The sequence below is a fragment of the Vipera berus genome (assembly GCF_964194415.1).
Source record: "Vipera berus genome assembly, chromosome: 14".
Classification (NCBI taxonomy): Eukaryota; Metazoa; Chordata; class Lepidosauria; order Squamata; family Viperidae; genus Vipera; species Vipera berus.
This window is the reverse complement of record NC_138217.1, coordinates 5,313,927-5,329,655: the sequence shown is the minus strand read 5'-3', so window position 1 is coordinate 5,329,655 and position 15,729 is coordinate 5,313,927. Positions and strand designations below refer to the sequence as shown.

At 44.1% G+C, this 15,729-nt stretch overlaps 1 protein-coding gene across 1 annotated transcript in view; it reads left to right on the top strand.

Moving 5' to 3' along the window:
• The window catches only part of LOC308674547 (transmembrane protein 132D-like), a gene marked incomplete at both ends in the record, with an annotated part of 253,795 nt that extends 238,724 nt beyond the window's left edge, over window positions 1–15,071 (top strand). The window contains 4 exons of the mRNA XM_081339121.1: window positions 4,845–5,050; window positions 6,624–6,897; window positions 10,638–10,829; window positions 13,884–15,071. Of these exons, the coding sequence (XP_081195247.1) occupies window positions 4,845–5,050; window positions 6,624–6,897; window positions 10,638–10,829; window positions 13,884–15,071 (1,860 nt within the window). The remainder of the gene's footprint in view (window positions 1–4,844; window positions 5,051–6,623; window positions 6,898–10,637; window positions 10,830–13,883) is intronic.
• Between the last annotated feature and the right edge of the window lie 658 nt (window positions 15,072–15,729).

The following is a 15,729-nucleotide window of genomic DNA, read 5'->3' as shown; positions in this document are numbered from 1 at the left end:
CAAGTTGCATTCCAGGCCAGGGCAATTAAATCGCCCAAGAATTTTCTTTCTATTTTTGTGAAAGCTATTTGGCATGAGAAAGACAATTTAGGTAGAATATTTTTTTGTGGGGGAACTCTGCTCATCCACATTCCCTAAACATTTCCCCTGCCTGCTCTATGTTCCATTTTCTAGAATCTTCTTCCTTGTCATCAGGTGTATTTTGGAGAAAGAGTAAAAGGGTCTTCTGTATTTTTATTGTATAGGTAGGTCTTGCAGTATTTTATTTATGCATGGCAGTCCATATTTCCCTTCTCCGGTCTGGTATCACCAGTCGAATCCCGAGTGCCACGTAGCAGAGTGATCGCCTGTTACTCGTCCCAGCTTCTGCCAACCTAGCAGTTCGAAAGCACGTAAAAATGCAAGTAGAAAAATAGGGACCACTACGGTGGGAAGGTAACAGCGTTCCGTGCGCCTTTGGCATCTAGTCATGCCGGCCACATGACCATGGAGACATCCTCGGACAAGCGCTGGCTCTTCGGCTTTGAAACGGAGATGAGCACCGGCCCCTAGAGTTGGAAACGACTAGCATGCATGTGCGGGGGAACCTTTACCTTTACCTAATATATATAGCCTTTATAATCCAGTCCTAATAGCAATATTTTATAGTAATCCTTTGACTCAAGTATCCTGAAAATTATCAGTCAGGCAAGGTTGTAATCCACAATGTTCCAAGTGTTCAAAAGGAACATCTGAAATTAATATCCAAGGGACCAAGTCATAATTGAACTGACATTGGGAAGAAGTTCAAAGAATGGAAGGAACTTGACAGGGGCTGCCCCAAAGAAGAGGGAGTCAACCTCTTCTCCAAAGCACCTGAAGGCAGGACAAGAAACAACAAATGGAGACTAATCAAGGAGAGAAGCAACCTAGGGGACTTTTCCTGATATAGATAGGTTGATTTTGAGGAACATAGAGTTGCTAGAACTTTTGGACCAAGAACGGTGAGTTTCTGTTGACCGGAAACCTTGAGATAATTTTTTTCTAGAAATTTTAGAAGCTAGAACTAGGGAGAAATTTCCTGACAGTGAGAACAATTCATCAGTAGAATGGCTCATCTTCAGAAGTTGTAGGTGCTTCATCACGGGAGGTTTTCAAGAAGAGATTGGGCAACCATTTGACTAAAATGATATAGGGTCTTCTGCTTGAGCAGGGGTTTGGATTAGAAGACCTCCAAGGTCCCTTCCAACTTCCAAGACCAAGGAACCAAAGTCTGATGGCATGGTGGCTCTCTTTTGTTGGCTCTCTTTGAGATCAAAGATCATCTGTCTGGAATTCTTGCCCAGGGTGGGAGATTAGACTTAAAAGGCTCCACACACCCCTTCCAATCCAGTGATTCCAGAGGATTTGAGACCTGAGAAAAGGATTTTAAGAGCTCTTTAGCCCCATTATGTTATTTGACATTGGGCCTCTAGCAGCTAAGGATTTCTGACATGGGTTACCCAGGCTCTAGATTAATCCTTCAAGAGGATAAGAATGATGTGAAGCCAACTCAATTGTGCCCCATTATGATCTTTTTCTATTAAGATGCTTTTCTTATTATTCCCCCTCCTCCACGCCCCGGGTTATTAATTCATACTTCTGAAGCCACAGGGGACTTCTTCATTTTCTGCACAAGGGCCTTTTGCCCGTTAGAAGATGGTTGATCTCGTAATCGTCTCTTCCCCAAAGTAAACAAACGCCACTCCGCTCTTTCAGTCATGCACCACAGGTTTCCCAATTCTTCTCTGCCCTGCTCAGCTTTCTCTTGATCTGAAGTTATCAAAGGTTAAGCCTAAGTAAGAAAAACGGGCAGAGGGAGATACGTCATTACTCTTTCCCTCTGCAGCTTTGAAGGATTCGTCTCTAAAGAGCTTCTGGTTGACATTCCGGTTGATTCAGGAAATTTATCTCTGAAAGTTGTGCAAAGATTTCAAAGTGACTTCTCCCACTCCACCTGAAATTCAGGGTTTAATTTGTGCCAATGCAAACTTTTTTTTTTAATTGAAAAGTTTTACAATACATTTTTAAATACAAAAAACTCCCTCCTCCCCCTCCCCTCTCCCCAACCCTCCCCTCCCCTCCCCTCCCCTCCCCCCTCCCCGACTTCCCAGAGCTGAATACAGGGTATAGTGATACAAACATAAGCTAGAATATGCTAACAATAAAAATAAGACAATAAATTCTATCGCACTTTAACTCTCCATAGTCATAATTATATTACTAACAGATAACAAATAACTAATAATACATCATATAAAACCACTACTTATTCAAATGCTAAATGAAACTTTTTAGTCCCATATTTATTCTGGATATAATCAATCCATCTCCTCCATTCCACAATATATCTCTGTTGCGATTGTTCTTTCAAATATGCTGAAATCTTTGCCATTTCCGCCAAGTTAGAAACTTTCAGAGTCCACTCTTCTATAGTCGGCAGTTCCTCCTTCTTCCAATATTGCGCTACTAAAAGTCTTGCTGCCGTAATTAGATTCAACATCAACTTAGAGTCTATAACAGTAGTATCTGTAATAATACCCAATAAAAACAATTGCGGAGAAAACTTTATCCTTTTCTTAAATACAGGGAGTGCAGAATTATTAGGCAAGTTGTATTTTTGAGGATTAATTTTATTATTGAACAACAACCATGTTCTCAATGAACCCAAAAAACTCATTAATATCAAAGCTGAATATTTTTGGAAGTAGTTTTTAGTTTGTTTTTAGTTATAGCTATTTTAGGGGGATATCTGTGTGTGCAGGTGACTATTACTGTGCATAATTATTAGGCAACTTAACAAAAAACAAATATATACCCATTTCAATTATTTATTTTTACCAGTGAAACCAATATAACATCTCAACATTCACAAATATACATTTCTGTCATTCAAAAACATAACAAAAACAAATCAGTGACCAATTTAGCCACCTTTCTTTGCAAGGACACTCAAAAGCCTGCCATCCATGGATTCTGTCAGTGTTTTGATCTGTTCACCATCAACATTGCGTGCAGCAGCAACCACAGCCTCCCAGACACTGTTCAGAGAGGTGTACTGTTTTCCCTCCTTGTAAATCTCACATTTGATGATGGACCACAGGTTCTCAATGGGGTTCAGATCAGGTGAACAAGGAGGCCATGTCATTAGATTTCCTTCTTTTATACCCTTTCTTGCCAGCCACGCTGTGGAGTACTTGGACGCGTGTGATGGAGCATTGTCCTGCATGAAAATCATGTTTTTCTTGAAGGATGCAGACTTCTTCCTGTACCACTGCTTGAAGAAGGTGTCTTCCAGAAACTGGCAGTAGGACTGGGAGTTGAGCTTGACTCCATCCTCAACCCGAAAAGGCCCCACAAGCTCATCTTTGATGATACCAGCCCAAACCAGTACTCCACCTCCACCTTGCTGGCGTCTGAGTCGGACTGGAGCTCTCTGCCCTTTACCAATCCAGCCACGGGCCCATCCATCTGGCCCATCAAGACTCACTCTCATTTCATCAGTCCATAAAACCTTAGAAAAATCAGTCTTGAGATATTTCTTGGCCCAGTCTTGACGTTTCAGCTTGTGTGTCTTGTTCAGTGGTGGTCGTCTTTCAGCCTTTCTTACCTTGGCCATGTCTCTGAGTATTGCACACCTTGTGCTTTTGGGCACTCCAGTGATGTTGCAGCTCTGAAATATGGCCAAACTGGTGGCAAGTGGCATCTTGGCAGCTGCACGCTTGACTTTTCTCAGTTCATGGGCAGTTATTTTGCGCCTTGGTTTCTCCACACGCTTCTTGCGACCCTGTTGACTATTTTGAATGAAACGCTTGATTGTTCGATGATCACGCTTCAGAAGCTTTGCAATTTTAAGAGTGCTGCATCCCTCTGCAAGATATCTCACTATTTTTGACTTTTCTGAGCCTGTCAAGTCCTTCTTTTGACCCATTTTGCCAAAGGAAAGGAAGTTGCCTAATAATTATGCACACCTGATACAGGGTGTTGATGTCATTAGACCACACCCCTTCTCATTACAGAGATGCACATCACCTAATATGCTTACTTGGTAGTAGGCTTTCGAGCCTATACAGCTTGGAGTAAGACAACATGCATAAAGAGGATGATGTGGTCAAAATACTCATTTGCCTAATAATTCTGCACTCCCTGTATCTTTTGCATGTGCCGATGCAAACTTTTGAATCATGTCTCCGCTTTTAGACTGGTGTAAGAAAGGATGGAGAAAATATATATTTTGTAAAGATTTCATACAGACAGATACGATCTAGTAATACCCCATTCCAAATTCCTAGTAGCCAGGAGCTTTTACTTCAAACATTCCCCTTTCATTCTACTGATGTATCTGATTTTGTTGAAACTTCATTATGTCTTCGGGGACTGGAGGCTAAAACACATGAAGAATGGTTGTAGGAATTGGATATGTCTAGTTTAATGAAAAGAAGGACTAGGGGTCGCATGATAGCAGTCTTCCAATATTTGAGAGGCTCCACAAAGAAGAGGGAGTCAAGCTATCCTCCAAAGCACCTGAAGGCAGGACAAGAAGCAACGGATGGAAACTAATCAAGGAGAGAAGCAACCTAGAACTAAGCAGAAATTTCCTGATAGTGAGAACAATTAACCAGTGGAACAACCTACCTCCAGAAGTTGTGAATGCTCCAACATTGGAGGTTTTTAAAAAGAGATTCGATGTCCATTTGTCTGGAATGGTCTAGGGTCTCCTGCTTGAGGAGGTTGGACTAGAAGATCTCAAAGGCCCCTTCCAACTCTGTTATGCCGTTGTCCTTTTCTTTAAAATTGTTCTCTCTTTTATCTCTTTCTTGTTTCAGGTGTCTGAAAGATGTGACTACGTATTTGTCAATGGAAAGGAAATGAAAGGCAAAGTGAACGCGGTGGTCCATTTCACATACCAACATCTGAACAGCCCCCTGGAATTGACTGTGTGGGTTCCCCGCCTCCCACTGCAGATTGAAGTCTCTGACCCAGAGTTAAATCAGATCAAGGGCTGGAGAATCCCCATTGTTTCTAACAAGAGGTAAGGTCCCTTGGGATCTTCCTAGCCCCACCCTGGTTTTCTCTCCCATGATTTACTGAAAGCATATAATTGGCTTCATTCACACAACACCTTGTTCCTCAAACTAGCCAATCATCTTTTATGCACAGCCTCTCCATGTTGTGTGAAATCAGCCTCTGTCTATCCTTGTTGCTACTGAGTCTGAACAGCTGGCAATACCTTCCATTCTAATGGAGCGCTAACATTTGTGGGTAGATATATTGTACATTTATTAGTGATCAGCATCAATACATAAATTGGGCTCACACGGAATACTCCATCTGGTTAACCTGGGTTCACACTGTTTTTTAATTTCTGTGTGTTTGTGGCCTGTGTCTCTCTGAGTGTGTCTCTCTGGCCTTCAACCAGTCTTGGCTCCTAGTGACTTACATGGACAAGTCTTAGCAACATTTTTGGAGATGATTTGCTTCTGAGTGACAGTAATTGCCCCAAAGTCACCCAGCATGCCCAAGTCAAGAGTAGAACTCAGCATTCCTTATTCCTAGTCCAACACCTTCACCACTAGATTCAAATGGCCCTCCCGTTGAATTCGTCAAAATGAAATGAGTTCCCACTAGCATATTTTAGGTGGAAGGTGAAAATGACCTCAAGTTGGAATTTGGGGCAAGAGGTTTGTTTCATTAAGGGGAAGGAACAGCAGAGGCCCCCTCCCCACAAAGTAAGACTCACAGAGTGACCAGGGTGGTCCAGACATAACTGCTTCATAGCTTGCCAACAGACTTGAGGGAGGGAGGGATTTGGTATGGCTACTTCGTGAGAACCAAGGACACACAGAGAGATGTTTATGGAAGACTGTGGATTCTCTCATAACAATTGTCGAACTTACAATTGGGCAATCTGACCTGCACGAAGAGGGGAGGGACGTTTCTATTCTTTTAATATAGGTAGTCCTCGACTTACACAAAGTTCACTTAGTGAACATTCAAAGTTACAACGGCACTGAACAAAAGTGGCTTGGGAACATTTTTTCACAGTTACAACCTTTGCAGCATCCCACGATCGCGTGATCAAAATTCAGATGCTTGGCAACTGGCTCATATTTATGACTGTTGCTGTGTCCCAAGGTCATGTGATTGTCTTTTGCGACCATCTGACAAGCAAAGTCCAGGGGGAAGAAGCCAGATTCCCTTAACAACCAAGTTATCAACTTATCAGTTGCAGTTATTCACTTAACAACTGAAGCAAGAAAAGTCGTAAAATTCACTTAGCAAATGTCTCGCTTAACAACAGAAATTTAGGGCTCAATTGTGTTTGTAAGTCGAGGACTACCTGTATAGCAATTTAGGCACGAAACCCCAGAGCTGGTTTTCCTTTCATCAGTGCTGAAATGGTGCCCTCAATAAAGTTTTGCATTAGAGATTTAATTGTCTCAGCTGCGTTTACTTCATCCATTGGAACCTTGATGGATCGCCCATGCAAGTCATGAGTTCATGCATGGACCCCATGAGAGCACGTCTTTAAGGCCATAACATCAACAGGGCCACAAGGTCAACTTTGAGGTTGGCTTGACCATCTGGCTTGAATCTTTTCACAGATTAGTTAGAGACAGCGATGATGAAGAGGAGGATGAGAGGAAGGGAAGAGGTTGTACTCTCCAGTACCAGCATGCAACGGTGCGTGTCCTTACCCAGTTTGTAGCTGAGCCCTTGGACCCTGGTGGCCAAACTACTTACCTGTTGGGCTCCGACTGGCAAGTGGACATCAGTGACCTGGTAAAGAATTTCATGCAAGTGGAAGAGCCGAGGATTGCCAAGCTGCAAGATGGACAGGTGCTAATGGGACAGGAGTTAGGAATGACTACCTTACAGGTGAGCACAATGAAGGGCTGGGTAAAAAAACAGGTTCCTTTCTAGATCAGACCAAAAGATTCATATCCTTCATCTAACTGGAGACACTAGAGATGTTCAAAAGTAAGACACGAAGGCAGCATCCAATTTAGGGCATGTGAATATGGAAGTTTCATTAAGTTCAGAATCCATCCAACTGAAGAACAGAATGACAGAGTTGGAGGGGACCCTGGAGGTCTTCTAGTCCAGCCCCCTACTCAAGCAAGAGACCCTAGACCTTTCCAACAGGTTTTCCAGACATTCACAGTTCTTTCCTGAAACTCATGGAGAAGACTCTCGGTGTGCTTCGTGGTGTGTTTGTGGTGATCAGAAAGCAATTTAGAACAGTCCAACCCCCTGCTCAGGCAGGAAACCCTATACAATTTCAGATAAATGGTCGCCCAATCTCTTCTTAAAAAACTCTAGTGTTGGAGCATTCACAACTTCTGGAGGCAAGTCGTTCCACTGATTAATCATTCTCATGATCAGGACATTCTAGATTGCTTCTCTCCTTGATTAGTTTCCATCTGTTGCTTCTTATCCTGCCTTCAGGTGCTTTGGAGAAGAGGTTGACCCCCTCCTCTTTGGGGCAGCCCCTCAAATATTGGAGCACTGCCATCAGGTCACCCCCTAGTCCTTTTCATTAAACTAGACATACCCAATTCCAGCAACCGTTACTGCACCGATCAGTGCATGAGGAAGCAGAAAGGAAAATTGAGATACGTTTCAGAGCTGGAACAGCTTATCAAAATAGTAAAAAAATAAACTGAATACAAAGCCACAGAACCTTTAAAAGTCCACATCTGTTCTTGGTTTACCTTGAAAAGCAGGAGAAACAGGAAGGAACAGACTACCACCCTAGAAAGAAACCAAAAGCATTAGCACAAAGCAGAAGGAAGTGTGTTTTATGTTTCGAGAATGCCCTGAAAGGAACTAAAAAGTTCATTTTATACTGTTGGATTAGCTACAGATAAGGTGGGTTTTGTTTTGGGGTTTTTTGTGCCTTGCAAAAAGCTTTTACGGCAGTCAGCAATCCACACATTGCACTGAGCAAATTTATCAGTCTTTCCTCCCCCCAAAAGGGGGGTGTATGTCCTTTGTTAGAGTAGCATCACTCTGCAGCTCTTTCTAAAGACATTTTATCAGCCGCAGAAATTCTTTGCTCTGCCTTGTGTCCAGAAATACAAAGAATATATTTGGCAGGGAAATTCAGCAAGCAAGTGAATGACAAATGGATAGTCGGTCCATTCACTTGCAAGAATACCTGTCACCTGTCTCTCAAGAATTCATCTGTCACCTATGTGACATAGTGTCATCCCCTGGATTGCTCCATCTTGTCACTCTGTCTCTCTCTCTCTCTCTCCCTCCCTCTCTCCCTCCCTCCCTCTCTCTTTCCCTCCCTCCATCTATCTATCTAGTCTATCTATATCTCTGTTATCTCACTCTAAAGGAGAGAGAGATAGAAATATAAAGATGTTAGAGAGAGAGAGAGAGAGATGATAGACATAAGGTAAAGGTAAAGGTTCCCCCGCACACGCGTGCTAGTCGTTTCCGACTCTAGGGGCCGGTGCTCATCTCCGTTTCAAAGCCGAAGAGCCAGCGCTTGTCCGAGGACGTCTCCGTGGTCATGTGGCCGGCATGACTAGACACCAAAGGTGCACGGAACGCTGTTACCTTCCCACCGGAGTGGTCCCTATTTTTCTACTTGCATTTTTACGTGCTTTAGCAGAAGCTGGGACGAGTAACAGGTGCTCACTCTGCTACGCGGCACTCAGGATTTGACCCGCCAAACTGCCGACCTTCTGATCGACAAGCTCGGTGTCCTAACCCACTGAGCCACCGCGTCCCTTTCATGATAAACATATCTCTTATCATCTCTCCCTCTCCCTCTCTTTCTCTCTCTCTCTCTCTTCCTTAATTTTTTTAGCAGAAGCAAATAAAAAGGTATGAGAAGAAAATCAATCTATGCAAAACACTGGCCCCATGAGCATAGGACATTAAATAACAGGAAAATTCCCAGGATGAGGTGGGAAGACAGAAGGAAGAAGAGCTGAAGAAGGGATCGCATTTATGTTTCTTAACCTTGCATTTTGAAATGTGCAGATCCTGAAGTCTGGGTTCTCGGGATTTTAAAACAAAGTTCTCAGTCAGTCAGGAGCACCTAAAGGTGCAGAGAAAGATGGTTTGGGAGATAAGGTGTGTTTAGATCAGGGCTTTTCAACCTTTTCACCCATTGTATCACTTTTAGGATATGGCAACATCTGAGTACCATCAGTCGCCTAGCAAGGTGTCAAAAACTTGATGACCCAAAAAAAAAGGAGAAAAGTGATGAAGTACAGGTAGTCCTCGACTTACAACAGTTTGCTTAGTGACTGTTCAAAGTTACAATGGCCCTGAAACCCCCCCCCCCAAGCCACAGCTGAGCAAGACACCTGCCTGCCCGCCTGGTGGCGCTCTTCCTCCTGTCCGAGGTTTTCATTGTTGTGAGCATTTCTGTTGAGGATTGGCAGTGGGGGTGGGGTGGGGGGTGTTTGGTTTTTATTCCCCCCCCCCGTCTGCTGGGTGGTTGCAGCAGGGTTTGGTCACTTCACATGACCCTGGGACACTGTGACCGTCATAAATATGAATCAGTTGCCAAGCATCTGAATGTAAATCACAAGACCCTGGGGATGCTGCAACATTCCAGCTGATCGGCGCTTCTTCTGGGCTCAGCAGAAGTGCCAGGATTAGTGCCGAGCTCCGGATGGAGCCTGGTGCTGATCCTGGCGCTTCCGCTGAGCCCTGTCAGCCCTGCAGCTCCAGCCGTCTCTCGCTCAGGCTTGTGCGGTGCTGCCACCGGTTCAGCTCGTTCCCCTCCCCCGCTACCACTTTTCTAGGATGGTCGCGTACCACCTGCCAGGTGCCAATGTACCACAGGGGGTACCCGTACCAGTGGTTGAAAAGCCCTGGTTTAGAGATGTTGAGAGAAATTGCGGGTAGAAATGTGCAGTTTTGGAGAAGGTGTATTCCTGATGAACATCTTGTAGAGGTTTCAGTCTGAAAAGAAAATAGGACGAACTCATCTGATCATCCCACCTTGAACAGATTGTTCTCTGATGGTCATCCTTCCTTCCTTCCCTCCCTCCCTCCTATTTTCCTTCCTGCTTTTTTCCAGCCCATCTCTTCTTTCCTTCCTTCCTTCCTCCCTCTCTACCCCTCCCTCCCTCCCTCCCTCCCTCCCTCCCTTTCTTTCTTTCTTTCTTTCTTTCTTTCTTTCTTTCTTTCTTTCCTTCCTTCCTTCCTTCCTTCCTTCCTTCCTTCCTTCCTTTCTTTCTTTCTTTCTTTCTTTCTTTCTTTCTTTCTTTCTTTCTTTCTTTCTTTCTTTCTTTCTTTCTTTCTTTCTCTCTCTCTCTTTCTGTTTCCTCCCTTCATCTTTCTTTCTTTCTTTTTCTTTTTCCTTCCTTCCCCTTCTTCCTTCCTTCCTTGCTTCCTTGCTTCCTTCCTTCCTTCCTTCCTTCCTTCCCAATCCTGTTTTCTGAAACTTAAGTCCCAAGTAAACCACTCTTTGTAATGTATCATTGTTGTGTTATAGAGCTGCAATCTGATTAACCAAATTCTGGTTTCTGGGATAAAATAAAATAAAATAAAGGCTCTACCTAGTTAAAAGTGAGACGTGGCGTGTTTGGCAAAAGTGATTTCCTTGGAACGGAGCGATGCCCTGTCACTTTGCCTGTCTCCTGCAGATCCTGTCCCCACTTTCCGATGCCATCTTGGCAGAGAAGACGGTGACCGTCCTTGATGAGAAGGTGACCCTGACTGACCTGGGGGTCCAACTGGTGTCCGGTCTTTCGCTCTCCTTACAGCTGAGCACTGGAAGTAACAAAGCCATCTTCGCTACGGCCATCGCCCAAGAACTGCTTCAAGCGGAAAAGCAGGTTAGCAGCCTCACACCTGAAGTCCCTTTTCCCCTGGTTGGGGTCTCCGAGTGTCCTGTCTGAGCACAGGTGGCCCATATTTCTTCCTGAAGCCTAAGCGGCCACTTCTGAATGGATCCTTTGATGAGCCATAGGTGAATAGGGGATCTATTTTACTGGCAACATTTTACATGGCCTGATGAATCTACAGTTAGCCAAAGGGAGAATCAGGCAGTGTTGATAATGTTTGCTTCTTTGCTTTCCTTTGCATTTCCTTTCCCTCCCTCCCTTCTTTCTTTTCTTCCTTCCTTCTTTCTTTCCTTCCTTTGTACCTCTCTCCCTCCATTGCCCTTCCTTCCTTCCTCTCTTCCCCATTCATCCCTCCCCTTCCCCCATTTTTCTCCTCTTTCCCTCCAATAATATTATTCTTCTACTTCAACTCTCCTTCTTCACTCCTATTAGTTCCCCCCCCTTTCCTCCTCTTCATCAACATCTCCCATAATCTTACTCTGACCATACACCCCCTAGCGTAGAGACTTGTGCCCACCAAGACCCCTTCCCCATCCATCTTCTTTTTCCTGCCATCTCTTGCCAGCTAAGCAGGTGAACTGGCGCTGGTGTCCTTGTATGATTGTTAATATTATTCTAAAAGGACATTTGAGATTTCTAGGTGCTCATCCCCGAAGGCCACTGAACACCTAAACAGAGAAGCATTGTAACCAGTAAATAGGGCAGCAAAACTAGAACAAGCCGTGGGTGAGAAAAAAAATGTGAATTCTTTTTTTTCCCCCTTTCTGGTAACCTTTCATAAATAATACAACATTGTACTGCTCACCTGCCAAAAATACATGTTTGGGGGAAGAAGATTCTATGCACTCTAGTTGAACAGCCAATCTAGCCGTTCCTTAACCTTGGCGGTCCTTCGTTTTTTATGTATAAAATTTTTATTAAAGATTTATTTTTGTTGAAAGGAACATAAAATCCCATATAAATTAATACAGAGCCAGAAAAAGAAAAGAGAAAGAAAGCTTGAAGGGCAAAAAAAAAAGGGGGGGGGAAGAAAAAAAGAGAAAAGCTACAAAGGAGTAGCTTGCAATCTTCTTTATGGTAGCTATAAGTGCAATTATCAATTTATCTCTTTCTCAATAGTTACAACATCCCTCTCCTTTTTATAACCTATCCTGTCTGATCCTCCCAACCGTACATCCTAAGTTCATTCTTTTCTGTTTCGCAGCAAAAAGTCTACAAAGGATTTCAATCAGCAATAAACGTAGATATTGTCTTTGTCTCTGATTAAAGAAGTCAACTTTAACCATCTCAGCAAGTTCTGTCATCTTAAACCTTGTTGGTCCTTTGGTGTGTGGAAACCATCCAGATGTGATTTTTTGCCTGCCTGGTGGTTTTGGGGAGATGGATTGAATAGTGCTGGGGGAGGGGGGAGGCAGGGGAAAGATGGATAGAGCAAAAGTTGTTCTCCCTCTTGTGTGGTTGCTGATGTTGAGGTCATCTGCTAGAGATCAGCATCAGGAGATCCATCTGCTGTACCCACAGCTACATGACTCAAGCTGCTATTGGTAGAGTTGATCATGGCCATCAATTTAGAGCGGGGGTCTTCAAAATTGACCCTTTTATGACTTGTGGACTTCAACTCCCAGAATTCCTCAGCCAGTGTGCCTGGCTGAGGAATTTTGAGAGTTGAAGTCCACAAGTCATAAAAGGGCCAAGTTTGAAGACCCCTGATTTAGAAGGTTTCAAGGGAGACTTTGAGCTTGTGAGGTCATAGATGATCAAAATACAAGATTACATGCCTCTAGCCCCAGCAGTTGGGTGCCGTATTTGGAATGGGACCAGCTATTGTGTTTTGAGCGATGCTGTGCTTCTGAACATCCCAAATGTACTGGATTGTCCCCTGTAAGTATGGAGTGGAAGCGTCTTTGGCCTTAGGATCCTTCTCCATTTCTTTTCTTCTTCTTTTCCTCATTTTTCCAGCATTAGGTTTATTTTGCTCCATGTCTGCATTAGGGGGTCCTTGGTACTCTCTGAGCTTGGTTGTTTTCTTGAAGACATTTTGTGACCCAAACTAGGTAACATCGTCATGTTTGGGTCATGAAACATCTACAAGAAGACCACCAAGCTCAGGGATCACCAAGGACCCCACAGTCCTCCTCCTCCTCCTCAGTTCTGCAAACCCCACTCCCTTCTAGCACTGATGATATTCCCAAGTTGGATAATGAAATGTCTTCAAGAAAACCACTAGGCTTAGAGTACCAAGGATCCCACAGGTCAACCCTGAGCTACAAATATTCACTTTTTATGAGGTCTTCATTAGTTTATCTTTAAAGGAATGTGCAGGGACAATTAAAAATGATGTGTCCAAGGTGTGTGTGTGTGTGTGTGTGTGTGTGTGTGTGCATGCGTGCGTGCGCGTACGCACACACACACACACACACACACACATATTTTACACAAATATGAGCTGTCACTGTTGTGACTACTGCCTGTCGATGGCCTTCGGTTAGGCTGAAACAGGAAATAAAGATTTGTCCCATGTTCGGGGCCTAGCAAGGTAATCTAAATAGTTAACAAGCATTTACACATATCTCCCTTGCTTCTCAGCTAACAAAGTGAGATAGAGCTTGCGGCCTAGAGGTTAAAACAACTGCCTAATGTGCAATCAGCCCAGGTTCGAATCTCAGAAGGGTGTGGCTGACTGATGAAAACAAATAAGTTTGAAATGCATATCAGTCTCCCTTTAATTCTTTGTTAGCAATCTAAAAATTTACACAAATATGAGCTGTCACTGTTGTGACTACTGCCTGTCGATGGCCTTCGGTTAGGCTGAAACAGGAAATAAAGATTTGTCCCATGTTTGGGGCCTAGCAAGGTAATCTAAATAGTTAACAAGCATTTACATATATACATACACACACACACACACACACACACAGACACACACACACACACATACATAAATACTAAGCAAACTGTTGTGAGTGAAGGACTACCTGTCTAAAAAACCAAACTGTGCTGGATTTGTCCCAGTGTCATTCTGTCTCATTTTTCCCCCCAAAACAGGAAGCCGTGATCAGTTGCTGGATCCAGTTCAGTGATGGAGCAGTTGTGCCCTTAGATATTTACGACACCAAGGATTTTTCTTTGGTGGCCACGTCTCTGGATGAGAAGGTGGTCTCCGTCCACCAGAGTCCCAGGTTTAAATGGCCATTCATCGTGGCCGAGTCGGAAGGCCAGGGTCTCTTGGTGAAAGTGGAGCTGGTGATCAGCGAATCCTGTCAGAAGTCCAAAAGGAAGAGTGTCCTGGCTGTGGGTACTGGAAGCCTCAAGGTCAAGTTTGGTCAGAATGACACCGTCCCAAACCCAAGTGACGGTAAGCCTGGCAGAGACGGTGTCCATCTGGAGAACCGGACCAGCGATCGGCGTCAAAAGACCAGCCTGCAGGAGAGATCTCGCCCACAGGGACCTTACTACAGCTCCTCCATGGGACACGAGGAAAGCAGAGCGACTAGCACCACTCAGAAGTCGATTCTAAGTAAGAAAGAAGACCGGGAGAGTCTCCTAGAAGACGACGGTCATATGCAAAGTCTCCCGATAGACTTCACCAGTTTTCCAGCTCAGGTAGACCTGCCTAGGAGCAATGGAGATTTGGAAGACGACGATCCTGAGGAGACACCCAGGGGCTTAAGCGACTTGGAAATTGGGATGTATGCTTTGCTAGGTGTCTTCTGCTTGGCCATTTTGGTCTTCCTCATTAACTGTGTCACCTTTGCCTTGAAATACAGGCACAAACAGGCTCCGTTTGAAGAGCAAGAAGGCCTGAGACATTCTCATGACTGGGTGGGACTGAGTAATAGAACTGAGCTGCTGGAGAACCACCTCAATTTCTCCACCCAACAGGAGGAATGCATTACAGCCATTGACCGGAGTGTGGATTTAGAAGAAAGCAAGTATCTCCTTAGTATCAACCCTCAGAAGAACCTCAACGGCCAAGTCCTCCGACCCACGGATTCTGCCCCCTCCCCGGAAGGGAAGGAGCAGAAGAACGAACCAGCCGCCTCCCCCACCTCCAAACGGAAACGTGTCCAATTTACCACCTTCACCACCATCTCTTCAGATGGTGGGTACCCAACGGTCAACTCCATTTTGACCAGCGGCGAGGATGATATCAAATGGGTTTGCCAAGACATGGACTTGGGAGAGTGTAAAGAACTAAGGAACTACATGGAACAGCTACATGAAAAAGTGTAACAATACATCTGAAAAAGATTTTGTTTTCTTTCCTATCTCTTTTTTTCCACTCACCTTTCTGCCTTTATGTTGAGATACTAGTCAAGAACAAAGAGCATAGAGAGAGGGAGAACTTGGTGAACAACCCAAATCTGGCTCCTTGGGTTATCGTGGAAAACTTCCAGAGTGTACTCAAAATCCCAGATAACAAATATATATATGGAATGGGTCTTTGAAGAGGTGTTTGAAGCCAACCCACAAGGGGAAATAAAAAATTAAATAAGGAGAAGTCAAATAAGACCTCATTATTTTAGCTGATCCTCCCAAATCAAGGCCAAAAAAGTAAATCCTGATGTATGGTTTAGATCAGGGGTAGGCAACCTTGGCTCTTTTATGACTCGCGGACTTCAACTCCCAGAATTCCTGAGCCAGCATAGCTCAGCTTGGAAACTCTCCCTTTCCCCTCAGCATGGCTGGCTCAGGAATTCTGGGAGTTGAAGTCCACGAGTCTTAAAAGAGCCAAGGTTGCCTACCCCTGGTTTAGATGCTTTCAAGCTGGTTAATTCTCAGTATTTCAGATTTGTCATCTGGATCTTATGTTTTGGGGAGGGATGGGTGGGAGGGAAAAATGGAAAAGTTGAAGGCCATATCTCAATCCATGATGAGATGGAGGAGAACA